This window comes from Morchella sextelata (assembly GCF_020137385.1).
Source record: "Morchella sextelata strain SCLS chromosome Unknown scls_1, whole genome shotgun sequence".
In the NCBI taxonomy this organism is placed as follows: Eukaryota; Fungi; Ascomycota; class Pezizomycetes; order Pezizales; family Morchellaceae; genus Morchella; species Morchella sextelata.
This window is the reverse complement of record NW_025408616.1, coordinates 321,277-344,906: the sequence shown is the minus strand read 5'-3', so window position 1 is coordinate 344,906 and position 23,630 is coordinate 321,277. Positions and strand designations below refer to the sequence as shown.

General features: G+C 47.7%; 7 protein-coding genes across 7 annotated transcripts; 2 read left to right on the top strand and 5 right to left on the bottom strand.

Moving 5' to 3' along the window:
* Positions 1 to 1,870: 1,870 nt before the first annotated feature.
* On the bottom strand, positions 1,871 to 3,319 carry H6S33_000083 (uncharacterized protein; the record flags this gene model as incomplete). Its single annotated transcript, XM_044832250.1, has 1 exon — positions 1,871 to 3,319. The coding sequence occupies one exon, from the start codon at positions 3,317 to 3,319 to the stop codon at positions 1,871 to 1,873; it is 1,449 nt and encodes a 482-aa protein (XP_044699642.1).
* Positions 3,320 to 5,205: 1,886 nt separating this feature from the next.
* H6S33_000082 (uncharacterized protein) lies at positions 5,206 to 5,787 on the bottom strand (the record flags this gene model as incomplete). The annotated part of the gene is made up of 3 exons (XM_044832239.1): positions 5,206 to 5,250; positions 5,361 to 5,467; positions 5,541 to 5,787. The coding sequence occupies 3 exons, from the start codon at positions 5,785 to 5,787 to the stop codon at positions 5,206 to 5,208; spliced, it is 399 nt and encodes a 132-aa protein (XP_044699641.1).
* An 802-nt stretch (positions 5,788 to 6,589) lies between these two features.
* Positions 6,590 to 7,898, bottom strand: H6S33_000081 (uncharacterized protein; the record flags this gene model as incomplete). The annotated part of the gene is made up of 2 exons (XM_044832228.1): positions 6,590 to 6,866; positions 6,934 to 7,898. 2 exons carry the CDS (start codon positions 7,896 to 7,898, stop codon positions 6,590 to 6,592), a joined length of 1,242 nt encoding a protein of 413 aa, XP_044699640.1.
* A 4,545-nt stretch (positions 7,899 to 12,443) lies between these two features.
* On the top strand, positions 12,444 to 13,591 carry H6S33_000080 (uncharacterized protein; the record flags this gene model as incomplete). The annotated part of the gene is made up of 5 exons (XM_044832217.1): positions 12,444 to 12,526; positions 12,599 to 12,732; positions 12,800 to 13,164; positions 13,228 to 13,463; positions 13,525 to 13,591. The coding sequence occupies 5 exons, from the start codon at positions 12,444 to 12,446 to the stop codon at positions 13,589 to 13,591; spliced, it is 885 nt and encodes a 294-aa protein (XP_044699639.1).
* Positions 13,592 to 15,406: 1,815 nt separating this feature from the next.
* H6S33_000079 (uncharacterized protein) lies at positions 15,407 to 16,213 on the top strand (the record flags this gene model as incomplete). The annotated part of the gene is made up of 3 exons (XM_044832205.1): positions 15,407 to 15,556; positions 15,625 to 15,974; positions 16,051 to 16,213. The coding sequence occupies 3 exons, from the start codon at positions 15,407 to 15,409 to the stop codon at positions 16,211 to 16,213; spliced, it is 663 nt and encodes a 220-aa protein (XP_044699638.1).
* Positions 16,214 to 17,822: 1,609 nt separating this feature from the next.
* H6S33_000078 (uncharacterized protein) lies at positions 17,823 to 20,089 on the bottom strand (the record flags this gene model as incomplete). Its single annotated transcript, XM_044832194.1, has 4 exons — positions 17,823 to 17,996; positions 18,056 to 19,131; positions 19,187 to 19,728; positions 19,785 to 20,089. 4 exons carry the CDS (start codon positions 20,087 to 20,089, stop codon positions 17,823 to 17,825), a joined length of 2,097 nt encoding a protein of 698 aa, XP_044699637.1.
* Positions 20,090 to 21,106: 1,017 nt separating this feature from the next.
* On the bottom strand, positions 21,107 to 21,696 carry H6S33_000077 (uncharacterized protein; the record flags this gene model as incomplete). Its single annotated transcript, XM_044832183.1, has 3 exons — positions 21,107 to 21,258; positions 21,337 to 21,471; positions 21,546 to 21,696. 3 exons carry the CDS (start codon positions 21,694 to 21,696, stop codon positions 21,107 to 21,109), a joined length of 438 nt encoding a protein of 145 aa, XP_044699636.1.
* Between the last annotated feature and the right edge of the window lie 1,934 nt (positions 21,697 to 23,630).

Sequence of the window (23,630 nt, the reverse complement as noted above, 5' to 3'; positions counted from 1 at the left end):
AGGCAGGCCCTCGACACCACTGTCACAATAAATTGATTCTATCCAATTAGTGTCCATAATATCATTTCTTCGTCTTTCGGGTAACCCGAACGCGGATTGGCTAAGTGCCAATCTATATCACGATAGTCAGTATAAACTCCCTAAGCGGTAACCAAAATAAGTTAGGTGAATTACCTCTAGCGTTCATAAAGGGCTCCAGACGTCTATGAACTTCCCAGGTGCTCCAAGTGGATGTATATCCTTGCATTATGGGTTACGTCAATTGGCATACGGCCCTTGCTGTCCTTCTCCAGTATGCACCTTTCGGCTTAATGATATGTGATATTCAATTATATCTACATGACCATACCGCGCTGAAATATGCATAGTAGTGCCACCATTATAATATGCGCCAGCATACATATTAACGTTGGCTCCTCTATTTATTATATTTCGGAATATACCCACGTCGCCAGCACGAGTGGCCGCATGGATAGTAGCCCCATGCCATTCACCAATATCCCCATTCATCAGCGGCGGCGATTTAAGAGGCCGATGCCTTGTTAAAAGATTCGGTAATTGTTAAAGTTAGGATTTCTAACTAGTTGTGGGCGATGCTGTCGAGCTCTGGTTGTTTTGAGGCATATATATCTCCAAAAGAATATGCCCATGGGTATCAAGAATGGATGCGTATATTAGACGCATCTTCTTACTAGTCGAATAAATACAGATGGTGTCCTTCCTAGAGATGAACTCCGATTTTGGTGAGGATTTCGCAAAAAGTAGTGAATGTTATGATGTTGCTGATAAGTAGGGTGCTTATTTGATGGAGATATTGAGGTCAAGAAAGTCTATATGATAAGGAGGGGTGATTTGAAGGTTTCGAGGTTATATTATCCAGAACGTGGTATGTGAATTTCGTAGGACATAAGGAGTGTGGGCCAAGGTTGAAATCGCTTTTTTGATGTGAAGAGAACGTTTGACGAGGAGAGAATAAAAGAGGGATGAAAAGGAGAGGAATATATAGTCTATATGTCTACAGTGGGACAATATTGAATGGAGATGCAGTTGAACTGTGATGTTTACTGCACTACTACTGCTGTTTTATTCAGGTTTGATACGGTGTTATAGTAGACTGTTACTGAGCTAATTATGGAAATTTTCATTTCCGGCACTTCAGAAATTTCAATATCATCTACATGTAGAGCTAGTGCTATTGATTTATAGTAATTATGTCAACCATGATATAGCCAATCACCACCACCAAGGGAAAGAAAAAAGGTCTAAAAGAATAGTAGCAAGCCAAAAAAAAACCTTATATTGATGTTGGTGAGTTGGTTGAGTAAACAATTCTTGGCACATGCGACGGTGAGTGATTTCAGGTGACCGGAATGGTTATATAAGCCTTAACGGACATGCGAGGGGGGTATGTTGTGTTTAACTTAGGCTCGTCCCTAACCTGCCTGCTTTTATCTTTCTAGTGGCGAGAGTAGCTTGCTGCTAAGTAGGGGATGGGTACGAGACTATGTTTAACCGTGCCTCCAAAGGATGCAAATGCCAAGCTGGTCATAACTAGTCAAGCTGGCTTTTTGAGAAACTATTTCAACTCTCTCGATCTCGTCCACCTCTAACACAACCATTACCACCGCCCTCTGCAGATCTTAGAATGTTGATAGGCTTTGGTAATTTTCTGGTTTCACGTGTTACCTATGTGCAATATGCCTTTAGTGGTATGAAACTTGATTCGACGGCATTATCATCGACACCAGTAGTACTAGTGTACATCACTCATAAGTGAGTATAAGGGTGTGTATCAATAAAATCAGAATAACTAAAACCACTCGCTAATTCACTGCACAATATAGAATCTTGACACACAAAACCATGCTAACTAAAGAGACTTCAGCCTCCCAAAACAATTATTCAAGCACTTTGTTATCTCCTCTGCGAGTACATGCCACTCGTCTCCAAACGCCATATTTTTATCCGGGTGGTATCTCCTCACCGCCTCAAGAACTGCTCTCTTATCTGGCAGGTCCGCCTTACTTTTCGTCAAATCCGGTGCATCGCCTTCCGTCTTTGGTGGATATGTTTTCATGAGCCACTCGACTAGTTGCCTAGCATCTTCATCGCTCTTTTTGTGGATTTCTTCCACCTTGTCCTTCACCTTTTCATAAATCGGTCCGCGTCTCGTATGCCATTCACTATCCTCTTGCGCCTTCAACTTTGTTCGGCGGGCCTCGACCGCCTTTTTAGCCTCCGTGAACCATGTACCACCAGGTAATTTCGGGGAGAGCGTTGTAACGAGTGATATAGCGCGGAGATAAAGTTCATGAGCTTTCGTCTCGTTTTTGAGTAGAATTTGATAGGTCTTGGCCACATAGTAGACCGACTCTGCCTCCAGCTCAATATCCTTACTCGTTGCGCACGATAGCGCATGTCGATAATCGTCTAGTGCGAGTAATGCATAATCCATAAGTTTTTCCGCACTATCTGCCACCGCTGCGGCAAAACGTCCATGTCCGGATTCTAACGCTCGGGTCGCCGTACAAGTCGATACCAGTATCTCATAACTAGCAGTGATATCCGCGGCTTCTTCGAAAATATCTTCTTCAGCTGTATGCGCCTGCCGGTCCGCATTCATGGCCTCCTCGAGCTCCAGTGCCATCCGGCATGCGCCATCGCCCTCAGCAAGTATCGACAGCGCACCCTTGAAGTCGCCGCTCTCGCTCGCGCGCAGCGCATCGTGATGATACCGCGAGGCCAGGGAGCAGTATACCTCATGGCGTGGCTTACGAAAGACGGAGAACTGGCGCAATGACGTTCGCCCGGTAGCACGCTCAAGCCATATGTCCCATCGCATGCTCCGCGTCTTTTCCCAATTTGTATGGAACAAGTCCACAATATCCCGCGCAGCAGCAGCAGAGCGGAGTTGTGTGGTCTTAGGAGAGGATTTTGGAGACCCGTTGGGGGTGTAGACGGCTTCGTCGGCGTCGATACAGCGTTGGAGGTACTGTTGGAGATGCCATTGCTGCGTGAATATGCCGGAATCGGAGATTATTGTTGTGACTGCAAATCGGGCAACTTTGGAGGCGGTGATATTAACGAGAAGGCGCTGGTTTGTGCTGATTGTCTGGTCTGAGAGGAGGGTGGTGGCTAGAGCAAGGGTTTTATCGATGCGGCCTATGCGCAGGGTTGGTGCGGTCACTGCGGAGATCGAGGCGAAGGATTGGTTAAGAGTATCCAGCTTGTGCGGGTCTGCAGGCGGCTTCGGAGGAGGGGGCGGGGGAGTTGCTCGGGCGTTGGAAGAACTCGCGCTCGCACGCCTGAACCACGACATGTTGAATCCGATATATGGAGGAACTCTGGATGTGTGATCTGGGGAAGGAAGGAACACAGTGGGTTAAGTACAAACTAATTTATTGTTGGAATGGTAACAGCTTGTGTTTTCATTCCCCGCTATCAGGCAGATGGTTGTCGACTCGACTGGAGCCTTCCTGCATGTTTTCAGGCATCCAACTTTTAATGGACTTTTTATCATTGATCTTTCATCTAGAGTATGTCGGTAGCCTTTTTGGTCGATATTTTCAGGCCTTCTATATATGCACGTATGTACTGGAATATATTACAGGCGGTGCATACGTATACTGACTATCGATATGTACATGTATGGGTACTGTACGTATCCTCTTTACCGATAATATAATGAGCCCTCGAATGAGAAGGGTTGTGCTTTTCATATGTATATACAAACAACAGAGGAGCCAAGAAGAAACTAAATCGAATCAACAGAGCCATCATGGGCTCTTATCGCACTTTATGTAGAAGCTCTTTAGGACGTAGCCAGATAACAAGTTACGTTAGCACTTACGTAGGTTCTGCATCAGAACTGTATGCGGCCGCGGCCGGGCGGGTGATCACCATCTCTGGTTCAGCCTTGGAGAGAAAAAAGCAAATCTGTATTACGGGTATGGGAAATAATGCGGTTTGCAATTAGTTCATATTCATACAAAGTAAATGACATGATGTGGATTAATTTGGAGGACGAGTGATACTCCTTATTGCACAGTCGTGTACGTGTGTTAATTGCCAAGGCCCACTAGGACATGTAGCTACCAAGCCTAGCTAGCTAGCTCACTACATCTAGCTACATAGCTAATTACTGGCGAGAGCTATCATTTCCACTGTACTATGTACCATGTAGTTCCTATCGAGTGTTTATTTGCTATCTGTGATTTGTACTGTGTCAAGACAATGAGTTTGGCTGTCTTGGTAATACGTGTTTAACTACATGTAGCTATCGCACGTCTTTATCCACTAGTTACCTGTTCCTTCTGTTCTCGTCCAATTATACAATACGATTCTCTTAGTTCAGTCTCTTATATAACCGCGTCTGGAATAACATTCGTTTCTACTTGAAGGGCCGGCCGGTATACACTGTGTTATAGCACCGACTGGGGGTTTCGGGAGCTAGCTGCATGGCTGGCTGGCTAATAGATATAGATATTGCTGGAGTTGACTGCATAGCTACCTGTTAGCATTACCATGGCTATCGCACCTTCTATCTTATGTAATTGAGATAGCTAATCTAGCTGGGCAGAGCAAAATTTAAAAGGAGCCTTTTGGCTTCTTCATAAACAGTCACTCGTCCTCTCATCCTTGTGCACAAAAACGGGTATGTAGTTCGCCCACGTGCCTACGATTCCTAAACGTCAATATAATGGAGATATACCACCACGGGAAGTACTCAGGTAACGACATGTAACTACAGAACCAGTCATCTGCCTAGCTAGCTAGCTAGGTAGGTAGGTAGGTAGGTAGGTAGCTGGCCCCATCGCGCGCTGGCTGATTGAGGGAGAAATAGATTCCTACATACATTGGCAGGAAGATGGTTATGTAGAAAGATGGAAATGGGGCATTGAGCATGGGACATGAAAAGGAAAGGAAAGCGACGTCTGTACATTACAACCCCCCCTACACCCTTCCACCCCCGACCCCGCCGGGCGACTAGATAGGGCGGGCGGGCGGGTAGGTGGTAGGCTCGATATACAACACACATAACCCCCAAAACAGCCGCAGCACAAGCAAAAAAAAAAAAAAAAAAAAAAAAGGAAAGAGCCGTAATTCGCGCGGGTGGGGGGACGCGCTCCATGAATTACCACCCATACATCACAGCCGTGCACCCGTACCCCGGCGGCCATATCGTCGTCGTCGGTCGCGCGGCGTCTATTCGCCCTGTAACGGCATGTACATTCGCCGCTGTCTCGCCGCCTATGCATCCCCATCCAACCGCCGCCGCCGTCAGTCAACGCCGAAACCACCGGAAACCAGAGAGAGAGGCCTTTGGGGGGCCCGGGGGGGGGGGGGGGGGTGAAACTAACCTCGACCCATCGCGCGACCCACGGGCGCACAAGCGCATACACCAGCAGCCCGACCGTCGCCACGATGAAGATCACGACCACGGCCTGGTCTTTCGCTGAGTCGCGTTCTGCCATCCACCCGCCCAGTCAGTCAGCCATCCAGTCTCCGTCCGCGCAACAGCGGGAAAGAGAGCAACATACGGAAACAAGTAGTAACAACATCATCGTCCTCGACGCCCTTACAGAACGGGAGGTTGTAGTCGCGACAGAAGGAGCGGTTGCAGTCGGTGCATGACGGGATGGGGATGAGCGTTGAGTTTGTGAGGCACGTGCATTTGCAGAAGAGCGAATTGGAGGTGGAGGTTGTGCCGGCGGCGGCGGAGGCGAGGGCGGGGAGGAGGAGCAGGAGGAGCGTTAGGAGGGGGAAGAGGAGGGGGAGGGGGATCATGGTGCGTGTGGATTGGCGGTGGTGGTGGGGTGCCAAGATCTGGGGTAGTGGTTGTGGTGGTGGTTCACTGGTGGGGGGCGAGGGACGATGCTTGGGAGCAGAGCTGGGCGGGCTGGGCAGCTGTGTAGCTGGGCGCTGACGGGGTGGTGATGATGATGATGATGATGATGATGATGGGAGGAGAGGGAGGGTTTGGCGCGTTCAATGCCCTCTTTGCTTGTCTTTGGAGGTGTGCAGTCTCAGACAGACCAGTGCCAGAATTATCGATTAGAAGGTTGGTCGTCGCCGCCGGTGTCTTGTCTTTATTTAAACCCCTACCTGTTACCTCTCGAACAACTACCAAAAGCGTCAAATTAAACAGCGATTACTGAACATCGTCATGTAGCCTAAGTGAGAGTAAGCTGCCTTGAAGTTTACTGCCGGCTATATGTAGCTAGTACTGTGTACAGCAGCTTTCCTTAATTACTGGTTTTATTTGCAGAGCGGGAGAGAGGTTCTATATACACAGAATAATAACTAGTAACTCCACGGGAAAGTAAAAACGAGAGAGGAGTGATGTGATGACCACGAAAACCGAGAAACAGAAACACCCAGAATGAAATGACGAACACAACAAAATATACGCCCCACACACAATCAATCCCGCGTATCAATCAATTGATTAACCAAACCCGACCCGAACACCATCCCATAAAAATAAGACAATACCAAAATAAATAAATAAATAAATAAATAAAAGCCGCAATTAAAAGCCGCCACAAACTTTTCACAGAAACTTAAAAAAGGGCCGCGTTCTGAGTAACTAAAGCATGCCCACCCTTCTAGTCGTTGCCGCAATCTCCTTCTGGAACTGGCGCCCGCCAACTGGTACATTCGTAGCCGCTCTGAACGGCGTCCCCGACGAGACGGTCCTCGGCTTTGCCGTGCTGTGCTGTGCGGGCCCGAGAGAGAGGTAGTATGCTTTTGCCGGCGAGGTCAGGAATGCGTTTGAGCTTGAGCTTGAGCTTGATGCGGACCCGCGGCGGGGGACGTTTGCGGCGACGCACCATTCGCAGTAGGACTCTTCGGCACCGTCATTGCTGTGTTTGCGGTCAGTACAGTGCCAATGATCATTTTGTAAGAGAAAGTAGGCGGGGGAGAACATACTGTGTGATGCAATACCCGCCCTTGCACGACAAGCATACCCTGCTATGCTTCGTCGTGCACTCCGCGCACTGACTCCCGCACTCAAAGCACGTCCTCTCCACCTTCTTCTTCTTCTCCGTCTCTGCACACGCCTCACACCACCACACCCCGCAGCACTCGCACCACCGCTCCTTCACGCACCCCTCGCACTGCAGCACCCCCTCCGCGCCTCTGCACGCCGCCTCAAACCCACCAAACCGCGGCGCCGGCGCAACAAGCGCCTTACTCCGCGCCGGGACCGCTCCGCACCCTCCACACCCGCTGCCGCTGCCGCCTAGCCGAATGTTCGCAAGCTGCGCGGGCGCCGCGTGTTCGCCGGAATGCCTGTGGCCGTCGCAGACGACGGTGTCGAATGTGATGCGCCCGGCGCACGCTTGTAGGACTGGCACCCACTCGCGGGTGAGCCGCAGGCGGTTGTTCCGCACGATGCGGCCGGTGGATGAGGAGAAGGTGGGTGAGGTGAACCAGTAGACGCCCTTTAGGCTCAATTCACTCGCCGAGTATGAGGTGACGAGGGAGGTGAGGAGGGCTATGAGACTGTGGCCGTTGATGTTTTCGCAGCCGCGGAGGCTGAGGAGCTGGATTGAGCTTGGGCGGCCCTGGGGAGCGATGAGGGTGCGGAGATCAGTGTCTGTGATTGGGGTGTTGTCGAGGACGAGGGTTCGTGTTGCATGGAGGATGCGGTGGTGCGGAGTTGTTGCGAGGAGGCGGGGGAGCTTGGGGTGTTTATGGGAGCGGGTGATGGGGCGTGCGGAGAGGTCGAGGTAGCGGTGGACGCTGGGGGAGGAGGTGATTGAGTTGTAGAGGGCGCGGGAGGTGAGCGTTAGGGAGTGGATGTCGTGCACTGAAAGGTAGGGCGCCGTCGAGAGGAGGAGGAGCTGGTTAGTGAGGATCGTGAGGAGGGTGGTGGGGTGTTGGTCGGCCATTGGGAGGGAATGATATCTCAGAAGGTACAGCTAAGTGCTGGGTGTTTTATATATATCTAGGGTAGATATTGAGTGTATATATATTAATTGAAAAAGGTCAATCGATGAGCAGCAAGAAGGCGGGCAAATCTTCCTTCTTCTTATCCTTCTTTTTGTGCTTTTCTTAGTGAGGGAGGGGCGGGAGAGGGCCCAATATATCTGGTTTGGATCTCTATATTTTATTACGCCCAAGATTCCTGTCACTATCAACCACTCGCTCCCCGGGACTGGTGGAGTAGGTACATTAAGTAGGTATGTCTGTACCTACCCACCTGGTGTAGATCGAAATAACGGCAAGTCCAGCTAGCTATCTAGAGCAGATTAGTATGTAAGTAAAAAGATGAACCCACACCCTCCCATGATCCCATCGCGCCAACAGGAAAAGAAAGAGGGCTTGGGCAGTTCAAACTTCATGGAGGTTTAGAGTTCAAGTTTCGTAAGCCACTAAAGCAGTAATGCCAGGCCTTATCTCGAACCTCTCGGGTGTTTACCCGGAGTAGCTACGCTGCGAGTGAGCTCACCCTGCGTTTCAATTCCTTTCCCTCTCTATCTACTTGTGGTCTAGCTGGTTATCAGTTCGTTCGCCTCATCGATTTCAGGAAACCGCACCCACGACTGTGCCAAGCTTTAATCTGAAATCGAGATGTTGCGGCGCTGGGTGGGAGACCCGCGTACCTACATATTTTAATTCTATCTACCCTATCATTTCAGTAAAGGGGAAAAAAGTAAAGAAATGCGGGGTCCCTAGGGTAAACAATGGGCATCATAGAGTAAAAAGAAAGTGAACGATCAACGCACCAAGCAGTCTGATTTCCAGAGCGGCCGTCATGCACACACACCCACCCCGCAATTTGGAAATGCACCAACCCCACCAAGTTTGTTATATGTACCCGCATTCAAATTGTCAAACATAAATGCCCAGCCAGGTCGGAAATTTTTGTTTGTTCCAGGTTCGGTTGGGGAGTACAGAGGGTGGCTGTTGGTTAATGAATCGAAGGATCGGAATCTCTCCGACAGTTAGACTGCCTCCTACACCATCAAATCAGCAGGCTTTGTTATCCCACGCTGGGGATGACTGGTAATGTGATTTCCTTATCTATGTATCGATTACCCTTTGAAACAAAAAAATTTGTTGAGCTAAAGCGGAAAGCCAGATGGGACACAGTAGCTGGGATGATAATCTGCAGATTTGCACTTGAGCTTGCTTTTACGTCACGGGTAGCTATTCTGAGTACATCCTAGCGACCTAAGCCTACATACTTTACGGGGTGATAGGTACCGTTAGATGGGATAGATACATCCCACCGCTAATCTGCCTGCGCCGCAAGAGCAATCTTGGAAGGTCGTGACATATTAGATACCTTGGACAAGGTACTTAACGACGTTGTTTTCCCTTTAAGACCTGCCGAGTAGTAGTACCACTCGAGAGTCGAGACAGTTTTACAGACCAGACATAAGACCATGCATCGTACGAATGAGCCAGGCACGTGGCCAGTGACGCGTGCGGCGTATCGACCTTCCAGCTGCAAACTCCCCTCCCCCGCGATTGATCGCAGGTAGGTAGTGAGGAAGTACTGCGGTATGTAGCAGCAACAATATCAACCGGATTTCAAGGCTACATACGATTTCTCCCTCTCTCGATTCTTTGGAAAGGTGGTTATCAAGTCGTTTATGCACAGGCGTCTATCTATCTGGCCTTATTGGTTGTCTGACCTAAGAAAGCCGTTGGGAGGACAAAGACGCCCCCACTTCAGGATGATCTATTTAATGCCAAGATCTAACCTGAATTTCTGGCCAGTTTTGTCAGAACTGACACTTTGTTCTTCGTTACGACACAAGTGAGCCTATCCATCGGCCCATGGCCGCAGCCGCCTGATTCCGTAGCTTTGGGATGCCGCGGTCGTAGCAGGTATCGCCGTTGCTAACGTTATCTGGATTGTTGGGGAGAGCATCGTCTCATTTTTTCCCCTTTGCAACAACAACCAGAATTGGAGGGTCGAACAAGCATTGCCGAAAAGACCAGGCTGGCTTTACCCTGGATATGATGAGATTCACGAGGAAAGTCTATGGGGGGATACATAGAGGGCCAAGAAGGCGGGGTTCCCTCAAGAGGATAGTAGGTGGGCTAATTAGCCCGGAGTATGACCGACTGGTTCAATTACACGCCCTATATCCACAACCCCCCCCCCCCCCCCTCTGCTACCTTAATAATCGTAGTTACTCTACTCTACTAGTAGTAGTAAGAGTAAGAGTAGGTAACCATTCAAACATATGTGTAACGGAGGCTCGGAGAAGAGTACTGTAAAGAGTGTTTTGCCAATAGATAAGTGTGCTGAAAAGGCAATTGGGCTCCGATAGGGCTTTGAATAGTAGAGTTGCCCGGTTTCTTGGCTCCTGGACTGGGGGGCTTCTGGCTTGGCCCATTTGTCCCTTGCAATTGATTGGTGGACAGAGACATTGGAAATGATAGACGAGTGCTCAACACCGAACTCAAGACAGGGCCCTGTCTGAAGATAAACCAGCAATTTACGCACTTGGTTTTGGTATCACCGAGCCACTATAACTTTAATTCGGCAGTTATCCTGAATCCTGATATTTATGGATCCTCTTGTCGTCCCTTTGGCTGTAGTACGTACATAGCTGATTGATTGGTCAAGGTGTACCAAGATTTCAAGGCGGTTCTTACGCCCAGGTGATGGTCCCAATGCGCATCGCACTACAACTTCCAACGCCCAACCAGGATATAACATCTCAAACTCTATGCAACCCAATTGAATATGTGGATAGAGTTATCTTTGGCACAAAGTTGCGGCATCGTCATCTTTCCAGGCTCCCACAGTGGACTGCCTGATTAGTTACGTGCCAAAATCTCAAGTGCCGTAGGGCGAGCTTTTTTTTTCAAGCCCTCCAATTGTAACATCTCCGCAGAGGGGAGATCTCATTTTTACATCTCCGGGAGATATATAAAAAAAAAAATAAAGTGCGAGCAACCTGATCTCCTCACGCATCTATCCTCTCCCGTTTTGCTGCTTGTACCCAAGGCCTTCGAACGAGAGTTTTGATTCGACATGTTGGTCAAGCCCCACAGAACCTGATCAAAGCTGTTCCGTTTGATTCTATATATGCTCGCGTGGACTGTCTTCGAGGATATGGGCTTGGTCAATTGTTCAAGTTAGTTGTCAGAATCAAATGGGGCTGACCGCATTCTAATTAGTCACACAACGAGTACATACACGTAGGATATTTATACAAAAATGTCGCCTTGTAGCCCACAATCGAGGTATGTTAAGTCCTAGAAATTTCGTAATTTAGTATTAACCGTTTTATGATTCGACACCAACTTTTCTTCAATAATCAGCTCTTCTAAGCCTAGATATATGTATCTTTCGGTACACCATAAGGGGACTACTTGCATAGATGTACTGAGCTTCTCAGAGCTGCAGTTGCCCAGCTTTATCCCACAATCCTCGAGGACTGTTTTGGGGCGGCTCGTATCTCCCCCCAAAAAACCGTTAGTATGTGTATATGTAGGCTGGGGGGTCACTTGCATTATGTAACGGTATAGAAGAATTTGAGGATAAATGTGGAATGTATTGGATCATTTTCCATCACTCGGACAGGCTCGGCATCGACCGAAAGTTCCAAGCGGGTGAGTGATTGTTTATGATTCGACTCCTCTCGTGAGTGATTCCAGTCGTCCCCTATCCAGACAAAGCCTACTATATCGACTCGGCAAAGAGAGAGCCTTTCTGATGATAGAGAGGATTCAGATGATATGAGGAGTGGGCTGAAAACGTTGTCCAAACCAGCGACGATATGCCAAGGAGTCAACAAACCAGCAAGTCGGTTTTTGGGAAATGGAGACAACAACACGTATGACATATAAAGCTCCGGGTAGGAAAACGTATCAAGATGATCCGAGAACACGCTAGTCACTTATCAATTACATGTACCTACATATTAGCTCTATAAAACACACTTGTCTCGCTTGATAATATCACCTTTCTTTCCTTCTTCATATTCGGTTGGTCCGTACCTACGCAATTTATACCGATTTTACTCTCAGTTGGAAGGTTTCATACATCCACTTCACATACTATATATCTATGCCAATTAGTTTGCAATGTGTTCATAGCTTCCGTGGCCTACCATGAGTTTGTTTGGCACCTTAAATAAGTTTCCGCCACCACTTTTGTGTTGCAACCGCATTTTCACGTACAAATTTGGCGGAAACTTATTCTCGCCGCGAGTACATGTGTACCTATAATTCCAGTGCCGGTATCCAAGTCAACTGACGGATCACCGCCACAAAAGCCGATCGTGACACAAAGGTTGTACACATACAACTTCATTGGGACATAATTCGCGACTCTGCCTTATTCGGCATCCAGTGTTATTTATTCAGCCAGCGTCGGCTTCAAACCTCCCTGATCATCATTCCCTAGATTCCAAGAGATCTTCCATCTTAGACCGCCTACCTAACTATTAGATTACTACCGTCCAAAGATGTCAACGTCGTTCGACTTCGATATCGGCTCCTTCAGAGGGAAGCCAAATTATCTCATGCGCTCCAAGAAAGGCTTCTGTTGGTATGTTTAACCGGGTCTTGTCTCTCTACCGGTGATTCTGTAATGTCTAACTGTAGCGCTTCTCTGTACTAGGAACAACTTACCTCCGTCGTTACTAGAGCTGGTAACTTTAGAAGGCATGGCAGAAGCCGTAGAGGCCTACGCGCTTGGTCCTAACGGCCTTTACTGGGTTCAGTATGCCAATGAAAACGGTGAAATTTCAATAGGTATGTATGGAGAGTGACTATATCGAATATTGGAGCGCCTTCCAAAGCTCATATCTATTTATCACAGTAACCGCGCCTGGTCTTTGGAAGTATCTAAAATGCGACGATAACACTGGACCGACGATTGATCGACTTGAGTTTGGTCAATTGCAGACATATTGGAGTACTTATTGTTGGGCTGGAGAGGGGGAGGGAGAGGAACAGGTGTTGAACCAGAGCATTCATTACAACAATCTGCCCCTGGGGTTGATCAATCAGATCACGGAGCTGAGTAGTCAAGGGTTGCTTACTGAATACTCGGACATTGGGTTCTTGGCAATGGGGAAGGATAACTCCTGGATATTGGAAAGCAAAGGATGGATCTGGTCAGAAGGGATAGATCCCGGACTCTTGGCGGCACTTCAGGAGGTAGACGAGAGCGTCAGTGCTGTGGTCTGTCTATTCTTTTTTTCTCCTGGCGAGCGAGAGAAGTATTGACCGGTTTATATTGCGTAGAATGTCAGGCTCTCAACAGTACAAATAGATTGCTGGTGGATTGAGTATAGTGATGGCAGTACTCACTTTCAGGTGCCGGCGCATTGGAACAGGGCCATCACTGAGTATGGATCGCTGCAATATGCGCTGAAGAAACAACCGCGAACGGCGGCGAGCGTTGGGCGAAGTCTTGGTCAAGGGCTAGTAAAGGCAGCGCCCGCGATTACGGTTGCTAGCGCGGCGGGATGCGTGTTGATGTAGCACATATAGCAGGTACGTTTCTCATATATCGCCGAACTTACTGATGCAATCTAATAGTAACGGAAGTTCTGGCCGCATGGCTGTCTCGGCATTCAGGGGAATGGGTGTATTGAGCCTGAATTGAGCCCGCGAGACCATGGATCCCAAGTTTATTATATTTTCTTTTCTTTCCATCGTCTTTTGTCACCTGATGTTGTACTTGTAGCTTTTGTTTTTCGCTTTAACATGTATATAGCAGTAAATGCATATTGGTTGTCAGCCAAGGCCTTGATGGAGCGAATCACGGTATGTCACTCGGGGGAGTGGCTCCTATGCGTGTTAAATCTTTTTGTTTGGCTGTAAATAGCGCTCTATGGTTTATCGTAGAATGTCTCTACAGCTATAAAAATCAAATCCAATAGTTGTAGGTCCCAATATACACATCCGATATCCGGAGTCGTACATGACGTTCCCATCCCTCCCTCTCCTCAGTACTTTCCACGTTTTTAATATCCGTCTCCTGCAGGCACTACCAAGGAAAAGAATCCGGGCGAAACAAGCCTTCGAAATGAAAGAAAACGGAGAACGACGTGGTGCTCATCTCCATAGAGTGTATTGCATGCCTGTCTGTCCGGCTGTCTGTCTGTGTCTGTCTGTGTCTGCCGACGGCTCTCTCCGCAGCTCCTCCGACGGCACATACATCGCAAAACACCTGAGCAAAGCAAGACCGGAAGTTGAATGAAGCTTGTTCACAACGTTAACGCTTTCTCTCTGCCCTAATAACGTTTATTTGTTGCAGATCATCGGTCCAGGCCATATCAGGCTAATCCTGCCCATCACGGACCTCCCCATTAGCGCGCTTCAGGTAAGTAGAGCAGAGGTCTGTCCAGGGGTGGAGCTGTGTAGAAGCTTATATGTGCTACATTCCATGCCGTCTGCTGTCAGGATAGGCCAGGGGGGAGGGGGTGGAGGAAAGAAAAGGAGAGTAGTAGCTATTCGTTACCATCAAAGGTCCTTCTTTTCTACTTGTTATTACTACTGTGTCAAGACAACGAGTTAATTATCTGATAGATACGTGTTTATCATAGTCTTTTTGTTCACTATAAAATGAGCTTGCATGTTCCTTCTACGCTTGTGATAATAATCATATAATACAATTCTCAAAACTAAATTCCAAATAATAATGCTTACCTGCCCCGAGTAGTCACCGCTCTGAGGGAGCTAGTAGTAGTGTATGATTGATAGTCCATTGAAGGTCGGAATGCAGGGCTATATCTCCGACCCGGATCTACCGACGTTTGGGTCCGACGGGAAGGGCTTCCTGAGACAAAGGTACGTGCTGGGCTAGCTGGGGCTCGAGAGCTGCTTCCACCGCTGTTCTCCGCTTGGGCGTCTGTAGAAACGCCCTACCGTTGTAGCGGTACTAACGTCTACACCCTCCCTTGCCTTACCTTGTTCCATATATGCATATCTAATGAAGAAGAAGCCTTCATGACATGGGGTTTGGCGCCTGAGGGTTTGTGTGTTGAACCAGTGCACTAATGGTTTATTCTTAAGTTTCCCCGGTATAGATTACATACATCTGATAGATTAAGAAGCTTACGACAGCACTCAAGGGTTTCTTTTGTTCCCTGTTCGACTTTCGGAGAAACACTCAATCAATCAATCATCAATATGAATTCTCTCCCCTCGTTCCCCGCCCCCGGGCCCCAGGGTACAGGTCGGCTGTTAGTTTAGCGGAGTTGAGTTTTGATATTAATTTATCAAGCTAGCTTTACAAGGCCAAAGCAAACTTTCTTCTGGAGGGAGGTTTTGTATATAAGCCTGCCTCGAGCTCTCGTTCGTTGGACTCATCAAACAGCTCAGCTTCCACTTCTTACTTTCATTCATTCATTCAAAGAGCTACTATACTATATTCAATACATTCATTCACATCTACATACTATTTTCAATCCGCAAAATGCAAATTCTCCAACTTCTCGCCTCTGCCGCACTCCTCGCGGGCTCCGTCCAGGCCCATGTGCGCCTCACCGCCCTCAACGGTGATACTGGCTGCGTCCGCCTCCCCCCCAATAATAGCCCCGTCACAGATGTCACCTCAGACGATATCGTAAGTCCATCTACCCACCCATTCAGTCATTACCAATTAAACACCGTACTAACCATCCTTCTAACCAGATCTGCAACGTCGACGGTGCCACTCCTGCCGCCTCAGTCCTCGACGTCGTCGCGGGCTCCAACGTAACCGTAACATGGGACACCGGTGCTCACCCGGGCCCCGAGCTCGCCTACCTCGCCAAAGTCGACGACGCTAAGACAACGAAAATCACGGGCCTGTCATGGTTCAAGATCTACCAGGCCGGCTTGGAGGGCAGTGACTACCACTGGGCGTCTGCAGACGTGAACGCAGCAGGAGGACTATTGGAGTTCACCATTCCCGCGAGTATCGAGAGTGGACAGTACCTACTCAGGGGAGAGACGATTGGATTGCATGTGGCGAGCACGTATCCGGGGGCGCAGTTTTATATGTAGGTTTACTCCGCTTGGCTAGGTTTAGTTTGTTTGTGGAGAGTTGGGAGCTAGAGAGACTAATTTTCTGGATAGGTCTTGCGTGCAGATTAATGTCACCGGTGGCGGGAGTGCGACCCCTGCGGGCGTGTCCTTCCCGGGTGCGTACGTTGGCTCCGACCCCGGGATCACCCTCAACATCTACTACCCCCCCCTCACCAGCTACACTCCTCCTGGCCCGGATGTCTACTCTGGATAAGTTAAGAGCAACCAAATAGTGGTGGGAGTGGTGGTGGTGGTAGGGGAAGGTAACTAGTTGTTTATAGTTATATAAAAAAAAGTGTATATTTTGGGGTGGAAAAGGGGTTTTAGTTTTTTGTTTATAGCTAAAATATCATCTTGGCGAGTTTGAGACTCTCTATATTATCTTTCGCTATTGTTCATGGTGGTGCGGTGTGGTGAAGTGAAGTGAGATGAGGTGAGGTGAGGTGAGGTGGTGGGATGATGAGAAGGATGATTTGGAAGGGCTTGGTCATGAGAGATCACTCGTGGCTTGGTAAATTTTTACTACAGGGGTGGGTGGTTTTGCACGCACCACGCATCAGAATACTAAGCAGTCGGAAACCCTACAAGTACCATTTGTTGATATGGGAGGCTTAAAATGAGGTTTTATCACCTACAAGAGGGTGGCCAGTGTTTTCGTGGTAGATTGTTATTGCAGGGTTAGGTGTTCCCTAGCCCGCTCTGCCCTCACTCCCTTAAATATTACTTCCCGGCCTTTGACAGTTGTGTGGGCGAAGTAGTCTAGTGATAGACGCCTCGTCTTGCTACACCGTGTGGGTTGAGCCACCATGACCGTCCGGGGGTCATGTCATGGGCTCAACTCCGGGGGTGGGAGTAATGCTCTGGGGTGTACGGCATGTAACGGGGAGTAGAGTCCGATATACCGGGATAGTTGATCTCAGATCCTTCCGCGAATTAGGGCCTATAGCCCGTGAGGGGCGTATGGTCACACAGCATTACTTTTTTTTTTTTTTTTTGAGGGGCCTGAGGGCCTTAGTGGGGTATGTGTGATATCGATCCGAGCTCTTTCTGGCCGGCCTACAATCGCAGATCGAACTATCTTAGCTTCTCGCTCATTATTTGGCCAATTAGTCTCCCACATGGTCAGGGCCGGATGTAGGAAATTAGGCCGGCTTAGCGAAACTTTTTCAGACCATATTCTTTTATAGTATAGTAGATGCCCAAATTGGCTACACGGTCAACCTATAGCTATGATACGAGGATAGGTGATACCGCCGCAACAGGGCTTGGATTGGGGGCGTCGAGATGTAAGGACCGAGTGTAGATAGGGAGCGAAGTTATGTACTCAAGGATCACAGGATCAAGGAGTCGGGGGCAGACTGAATCACAAGTTATCACTCGATACATGGCTAGTAGGTCCTTGGTATCCGCGTTCCGAATATTCCGCCACGGTATAGGCTGGATGCGCCATCGATCGCATTGGCGATATGGTATCCATTCGGCCGTCAACTTTGTATCGAGACCGCCACCTATATAGTTTACACGTGCAGCAAAATCTTGACCACCTCTCTTCTCCATCATAATATATTTGCAAAAAAACCATAGAAATAAAATGTAAGAAGGAATCATTTTGATCGCATAAAGAATACACACTAACTACCGTCTTTAAGGCTAAAGGAAGCAAGGGAGAAAAGGAAAGAAAATTTAAAAGGAAACCCAAAAAAAAACTCCTCTAGGGCTCGGCAAAAAAAAAGACACGAAAAAAGATGCATAACTATACGTATAAACGCCATTCCCTAACGTACTGACAGAAACCAATATTTAATTACTAGCCCACGCGGAAGCTAGTCCAACGCACCCCTCACTCGGAGCTCTTCAACTAGCCGCTTATAATCCTTCAGCAACTCGCCCACTTCGGAGATTCGTAGCTCCCCAGGATCTTCGACATCAAGAAACCTCGCGATTGGTGGAACTCCCATTTTGACTTTGGGTAAGGAATTCGCAAGATCGGGGAATGTCTAGTAATCGATGTTAGCATTTTCTCAAGGCACTGATCGAAGATTGGGGGGCAACATACAGATAGTAGATCCACAACAGGCGCGCTGTCGTCTCTTTTATGGGTATGTCCCTTATCCGCCGCACCTACAATACCCAGCCCTTTTGCAGCTCCCGTGAGAACATCCGTCTGTGACAAGGTTGTTGCTGATGCAGCGGGCGTGGTACTTCTTGTGAATCCTCGTACCGCGAAGCGACCTAATGAGGTTCCTAGATTTCCCAGCTTCTCTGCCGCCACTGCTGCAGGCGTCGTTGACGATCTCGGGGGTGTACCGAATGTGGTCTCCTTTTCGGTCTTATGGCTCTGGGTGCTTTTGATGCTGGCCTCACTTGCCACTCGTTTTAAACCTCCATCGTTCTCCGCAAACTTTTCATCGTCAAAGGATCCGATGATTGGGGAGTCCACTAGTTTGCGAGCATCCTCAAGTGTTTTAGGGAGCTCCTCTCCGCGCTTCTCCATCTTCCCGAAAAGAAACTTATAGCTACTTTCTAATGTGCTACCAATACCACGAATCCCCTGATCCGCAGTAGAAATAGCACCAGAAGCAATGTCGATTGGAGTGAGGTATGAAAGTCTCCTTGGCATCCCGCCCACATTGGCCGCATTAGCAGCAGAAGGAGGCTGGAGTGACAATGTAGATGATGATGCAGATGGGTTTGCCCCAATGACCTTCACATGCGGTTTGTTCGCATTCTCAGCGGCTGCAGCGTCAGCATTAGCATGAGCTGCCGCGAGTTTATCAGTGAGATTGCCTAAAGGATCGCCAACTGGTGCCCAAGGGATTTCAGGCGTTCCTGCTTCAGACTCTTCTTTCGGAAGAGGACTTCTGCTCCTGCTTCTTGGACGGCCTTCGTCTGGGTCTTCTACTTTAAGAGTGGCCAGGTCGACAGTCTCAAGGAATGAGATTGCAGCTTCAAGGTTTGTTAGACAATAGGCAGCCTCCCCATCGATCGCTTTCTTGGCCCGAAAACGTTGGATAAAGAAGAGGTTTGAGATAATATTGAAGCTTTGTGTAGGGGGTGATATTATGAGCGTGTAAATGAGAGTGGGAAGTATGAAATCCGCGGAAGAAGATGAATTGTGCGTTGACAACCAGTCTGAATATTTTCAGTCAGTAAACCTTACTAAAAGTATAGAAATATTTTATCATACCAACGATCGCTTTGTGTGCCTGCTTCAGTGATTGCAGCTTCCCTACAGGATTTTTCGGATCATTCATCGCTACTAGTGCCTCTACCGCTGGCCGGAGCTCCTCCTCAATATCACCCTGCACCCCTTCCAACTCAACTCCCAGGTGCCCCAGCTTCACACCAACTACATTCAGAGCTGCCATCTTGCTTCTCAAACTCTCATCCCTGGCTTCGTCATCCGTGCTTTTATGCCTCCACAAGCGATCATAGACACCTTCCGTAATCCGCTTCTCGACGGCTTCTTCCAGGGCTAACCGCTTAATATCAAGCATCTTCCTGTCACGTTTCTTCTGGGCTATTTCCTCCCTTGACAACATTTGCGTCGGGTTTTTCGACGATGATGGAGAAGACCGGGGTTTCTTGGACGCAAGTGACAAGTAGGAGTGCGAAACATGGGTATCGACTTGCTGGAATGCACTGATGTAAAATTGCTGAAATAGCTCTATAAGTTGGGCTACTGACAATGGGTTGGGGTGGACTTTGGCAGACAAAGACTCGATAAAGCTGATGTTCTATTAGACCTAAAACCTATTTCCCAGAAAACGATAAGAGGTGCAAACCGGTCCGTCAAACTAAGTAGTTCAATGGGGAGCTCGTCAAATCCTTCAGGAAAGCTGGTGGATGACGGCTCTTTCCCGGGATCTTCTTCGTCATGTTCTTCGATGGGAGACGGAGTCTCGGAAACTGTTTTTGATATCTCGGGGATTGTGAGTTCACCTCCGAGCCGGGAGAGAGGATTAGTTGTCGACGGTTCGAGACGAGAGAACGAACGGGCGCCGCGCAGCGAAGGTCGGTCCGGGGAAGCGGATCTTATAGAGGAGGTAGCCGAAGCAGATTGTTGGTCGGGAACTGGGGTGAACAACATTCTGTGAGCAGCGATCATAATGGCGGGGGAATCAAGTGCAGGCAACAATAACAATAACAACGACTACGAGAAAACAAAGGATATGAATGGGGGTATAAATGCGGGAGACTGCCAAAGTGCGCAAAAGAGAGTGATAAGTAGATAAATGAATTCAAATACCTCGTACAGACATGGTGGGCAGAGGCTGATGCTAACGGTGAAAGTTTCCACGTATTCAGGTGGCCCAGGGTTTCCGGCCAGCTTGAGGAGGCTGTCGTGATGTTGTGCCGCCGGTTGTGCTCGTGCTTATCCTCCTTATCGACCAAGCGTGATGATAACTGCTGAGGTGCGGGGCAGAGAATGTTACGGATGTAAAACAGCCGAGGCTTATCGATTGGCTCGTTGCACTTAGTAGGTTATGCATATAACGGTACAGACCGGAAAAATTATTTATTTACGTTTTGTGTCCGAATCAGGACATGTTCTACAAAATGTCTACGCTATTTGTACATTTATAGACTAGGGGTTGGCCCGGTGTTACCACCACGAAGAGTGATTGACGACCTAGATATAAGTCCAGCTGGTGTCTGGAATACAAATTTCGTTGTGAACAGATTTGGTCTGCTGAACGGAATTACTCATACTTTCTTTGGGTTACTTCCAGCTTACTAAAAAAGGATTAGTAATGAAGCAAAGTAGGCCGGGTTCATATCGATTGCTACTCGTAATTTCACAGCGTTTGTGGACACGACCACTATTGCATGCCATATAAAAAAGTTGTCTTGACGGTTTTTTTTGTCTGTATGTAATAGCGGTCGTGTTCACAAACGCTGTGAAATTACAACATTACCTATAGTCATGATCCTCATATGACCACCCAGAGGTTCTGTGAGAAAGAAACCTCTAACGGGCGCTTGGTGGTCGACAGACCTCCTCTATAACCAAGTGATCATGATGTACGATATAGGGAAAGTTACAAGAAGTACATGTATGATCTTAAAAATTCATTTTATACACCTTTCACTCGAAGAAAGTATATCAAACAACCTTATCTTTTTTCTTACCCCACGAGCTGAACAGCCCACTTGCCCAACTCCAGAAGCGCTTGAAGAAACTTTTCCAACTAAACTTAGCCTTCCCGCCTGACTTCTCGACTTGCTCATGAACAGTATTGACGAATATTTCCTTTTCTGTCGAACGAAACATTCATGTGAGTAAACTTTCTCATATCATGGAGATATAACCGAGCAAAAGGGGAAAGAACTTACCAGGTTCGGAAAGCGCAGTATAAATGCTCATCATGTCGTCGGTCTCTGTTTTGGTAATTCCCCACGGGAGGAGCGTGTCGAAAATCGGGAATCGAGACAACAAAGAGCCGGTATTCTGCTCCGATTTTGGCGCATCTAGTGTATCTTGGTTAGCAGACGTACATGAAAAGAAAAAAAAAAAGGAAAAAATGCTGGAAAAGTGGAAATACCGGCAAGAGTGAACGTAGCATGCTCAACTCCATTGTCATAAACATCTAGTACAGGTTCGCTACCCCAAAGACCAAAAATGGGGGCCGCTTCTGCGATTGACAGTAAAAGTGCCAAATAAAAAAAGACGGATAAAAATGTTGGAAGCTTCATTTTCAGAGTTTTTTGGTATATTCAGGAAGACGAGGTAGATGGGTATTTGTGCGTCGAGTGGGATATGTTGTGGGTTATAAAATAGAAACCTGGGCGAGAAGGAGGAAAAAAGCTTTTGGGGGAAACCAGGATATATATACCTGAGTCTGTGCAATGAGGTCAACGGGGAGGCCTACGAATACGCGATCGTACATGATATGCGTATTACAGTAATACATGATGTAGGTATCTTCTCACGATAAAATCCCGCTAGTCGTTGTAACAATGCTCTTCCATGTGCAAATTTTCTTAAAGTTGACACCCCATATGGCTAAAGCCAACAGGTTGTTAGGTCATCGAGCTGTAGTTTTAATTGTAGTATGACTCGGATGGTGGTTATGTCCTTATGCGTATAAGCGGATTTATATAATAGGACCATTTCTAATAAATTCGACCTACTTTGGCCTAGCGCTTGGGGTGCTGATGACGAATGGTGTACTCATAAAGTTCTGATGTCTGTGAAACAGACTGCTGTTGAATACCATCCTGGGGCCCGCCGTGTTGACAAATCTAGAGATCGTATATATTGTTCAACTTTATTCATGCAATTAAATGTTCGTCTACACGTTAAAGTAAACGCCTAAATATTGTTAGATTCCTGCGCAAATTTATCATTACCCGACAACTAGTGCGGCCATGTCCCCCTCTGATTAGCTAATCCTGCGGATCTTTCAACCCACCCGGTCAGCCTCCTACCTACGTACATATAGGCCATACATGTAGTCACCAAACGCTATAGCAAAGGGCCTGGTAGGATTAGTATGTGTAAACCAGTGATCGTGAGACGTATTACCTGCGCAGTTAATAACTTTTATATTTGGCTTGCGGGGTGGTTTTATACCCAGAATTCGTATGTGTTGTTATCACAACAATATCTGTACACTTCAGGTCGTTTTTCAAACTAAGAATGTCGACGTTATATAAGCTCAACACCGTGGAAACTCTCTCAAGAGAAGCTGTTTGCCGCGTGAAATTCCTTATAGACTTCCGCCTCCCTTTATTGTTTTTCGACTACTACTTCGCGCTTATAGGTTTCCCACGGCGCGTTGGCAGCGGCAAGTGTAGCCTCACAAATAACGGACCACATTCGTGGGGCCGCCTTTTTGAGAGCGCGAGCTCACAATACTTTCATGGCCGACTCATGACCATGAGAGCCTTACGCGTAGAATCACCGTCGGCTCCTTATACCAAACAGAATTTTGAGTTTGGACTCGTTTCTGGAGGCGCTGTCTAAGATAATCGCCAAACACGCATTCCGACAGGAATTAAGCATCATATGCCGTCGGGACAGTGCTGACTCTTTTAAAGGCCAAAAGATGACTAGATTCAATAGTCTCTATTGTTTTTGTTAATATCTTGCCCAATTTTGCTGTGATCTTTTGTCTTGCCAGAGAGGTGCTAGCATCATGGTTTTGGGACACCTATATCCCTTAATTCATGAGTATATCTGTACGATACCATAAGCTGGCTGCAATAGGCTGTTCGGCCAGCCCTCGATCGTCTTAATACTTTGACTCCGGAAAGCTAATAGGGTAAATTAGTAGATCCCCCTCTCCAGGTCAGACGCTTAGGTAAAGCTATTGTCTATCTCATGACAAGGCTCGGTCTCATAAGCCACACTACCTAGCATAGAAAGGGCCTAAGCAGACAATCATGAAATATCACTCGACATCTCGAGTGACAGCCCGTGACTATATTCACTCCGTTTCTATCAACGTACAGCGGAAAGAGCACACAAAACTATTCCTGGATCTGTATGTTTAGTTCGCAGACTTATCCCCCTCTTGTTCTGCCAAGTTCGCAACATCTTCTGCGAAGAGCTTCTGAAGGTATTACTTTCCGTTAAAAAAACAGTATCCAGCAACATCAACAGAGAAATCCCTTGACAGTTGATG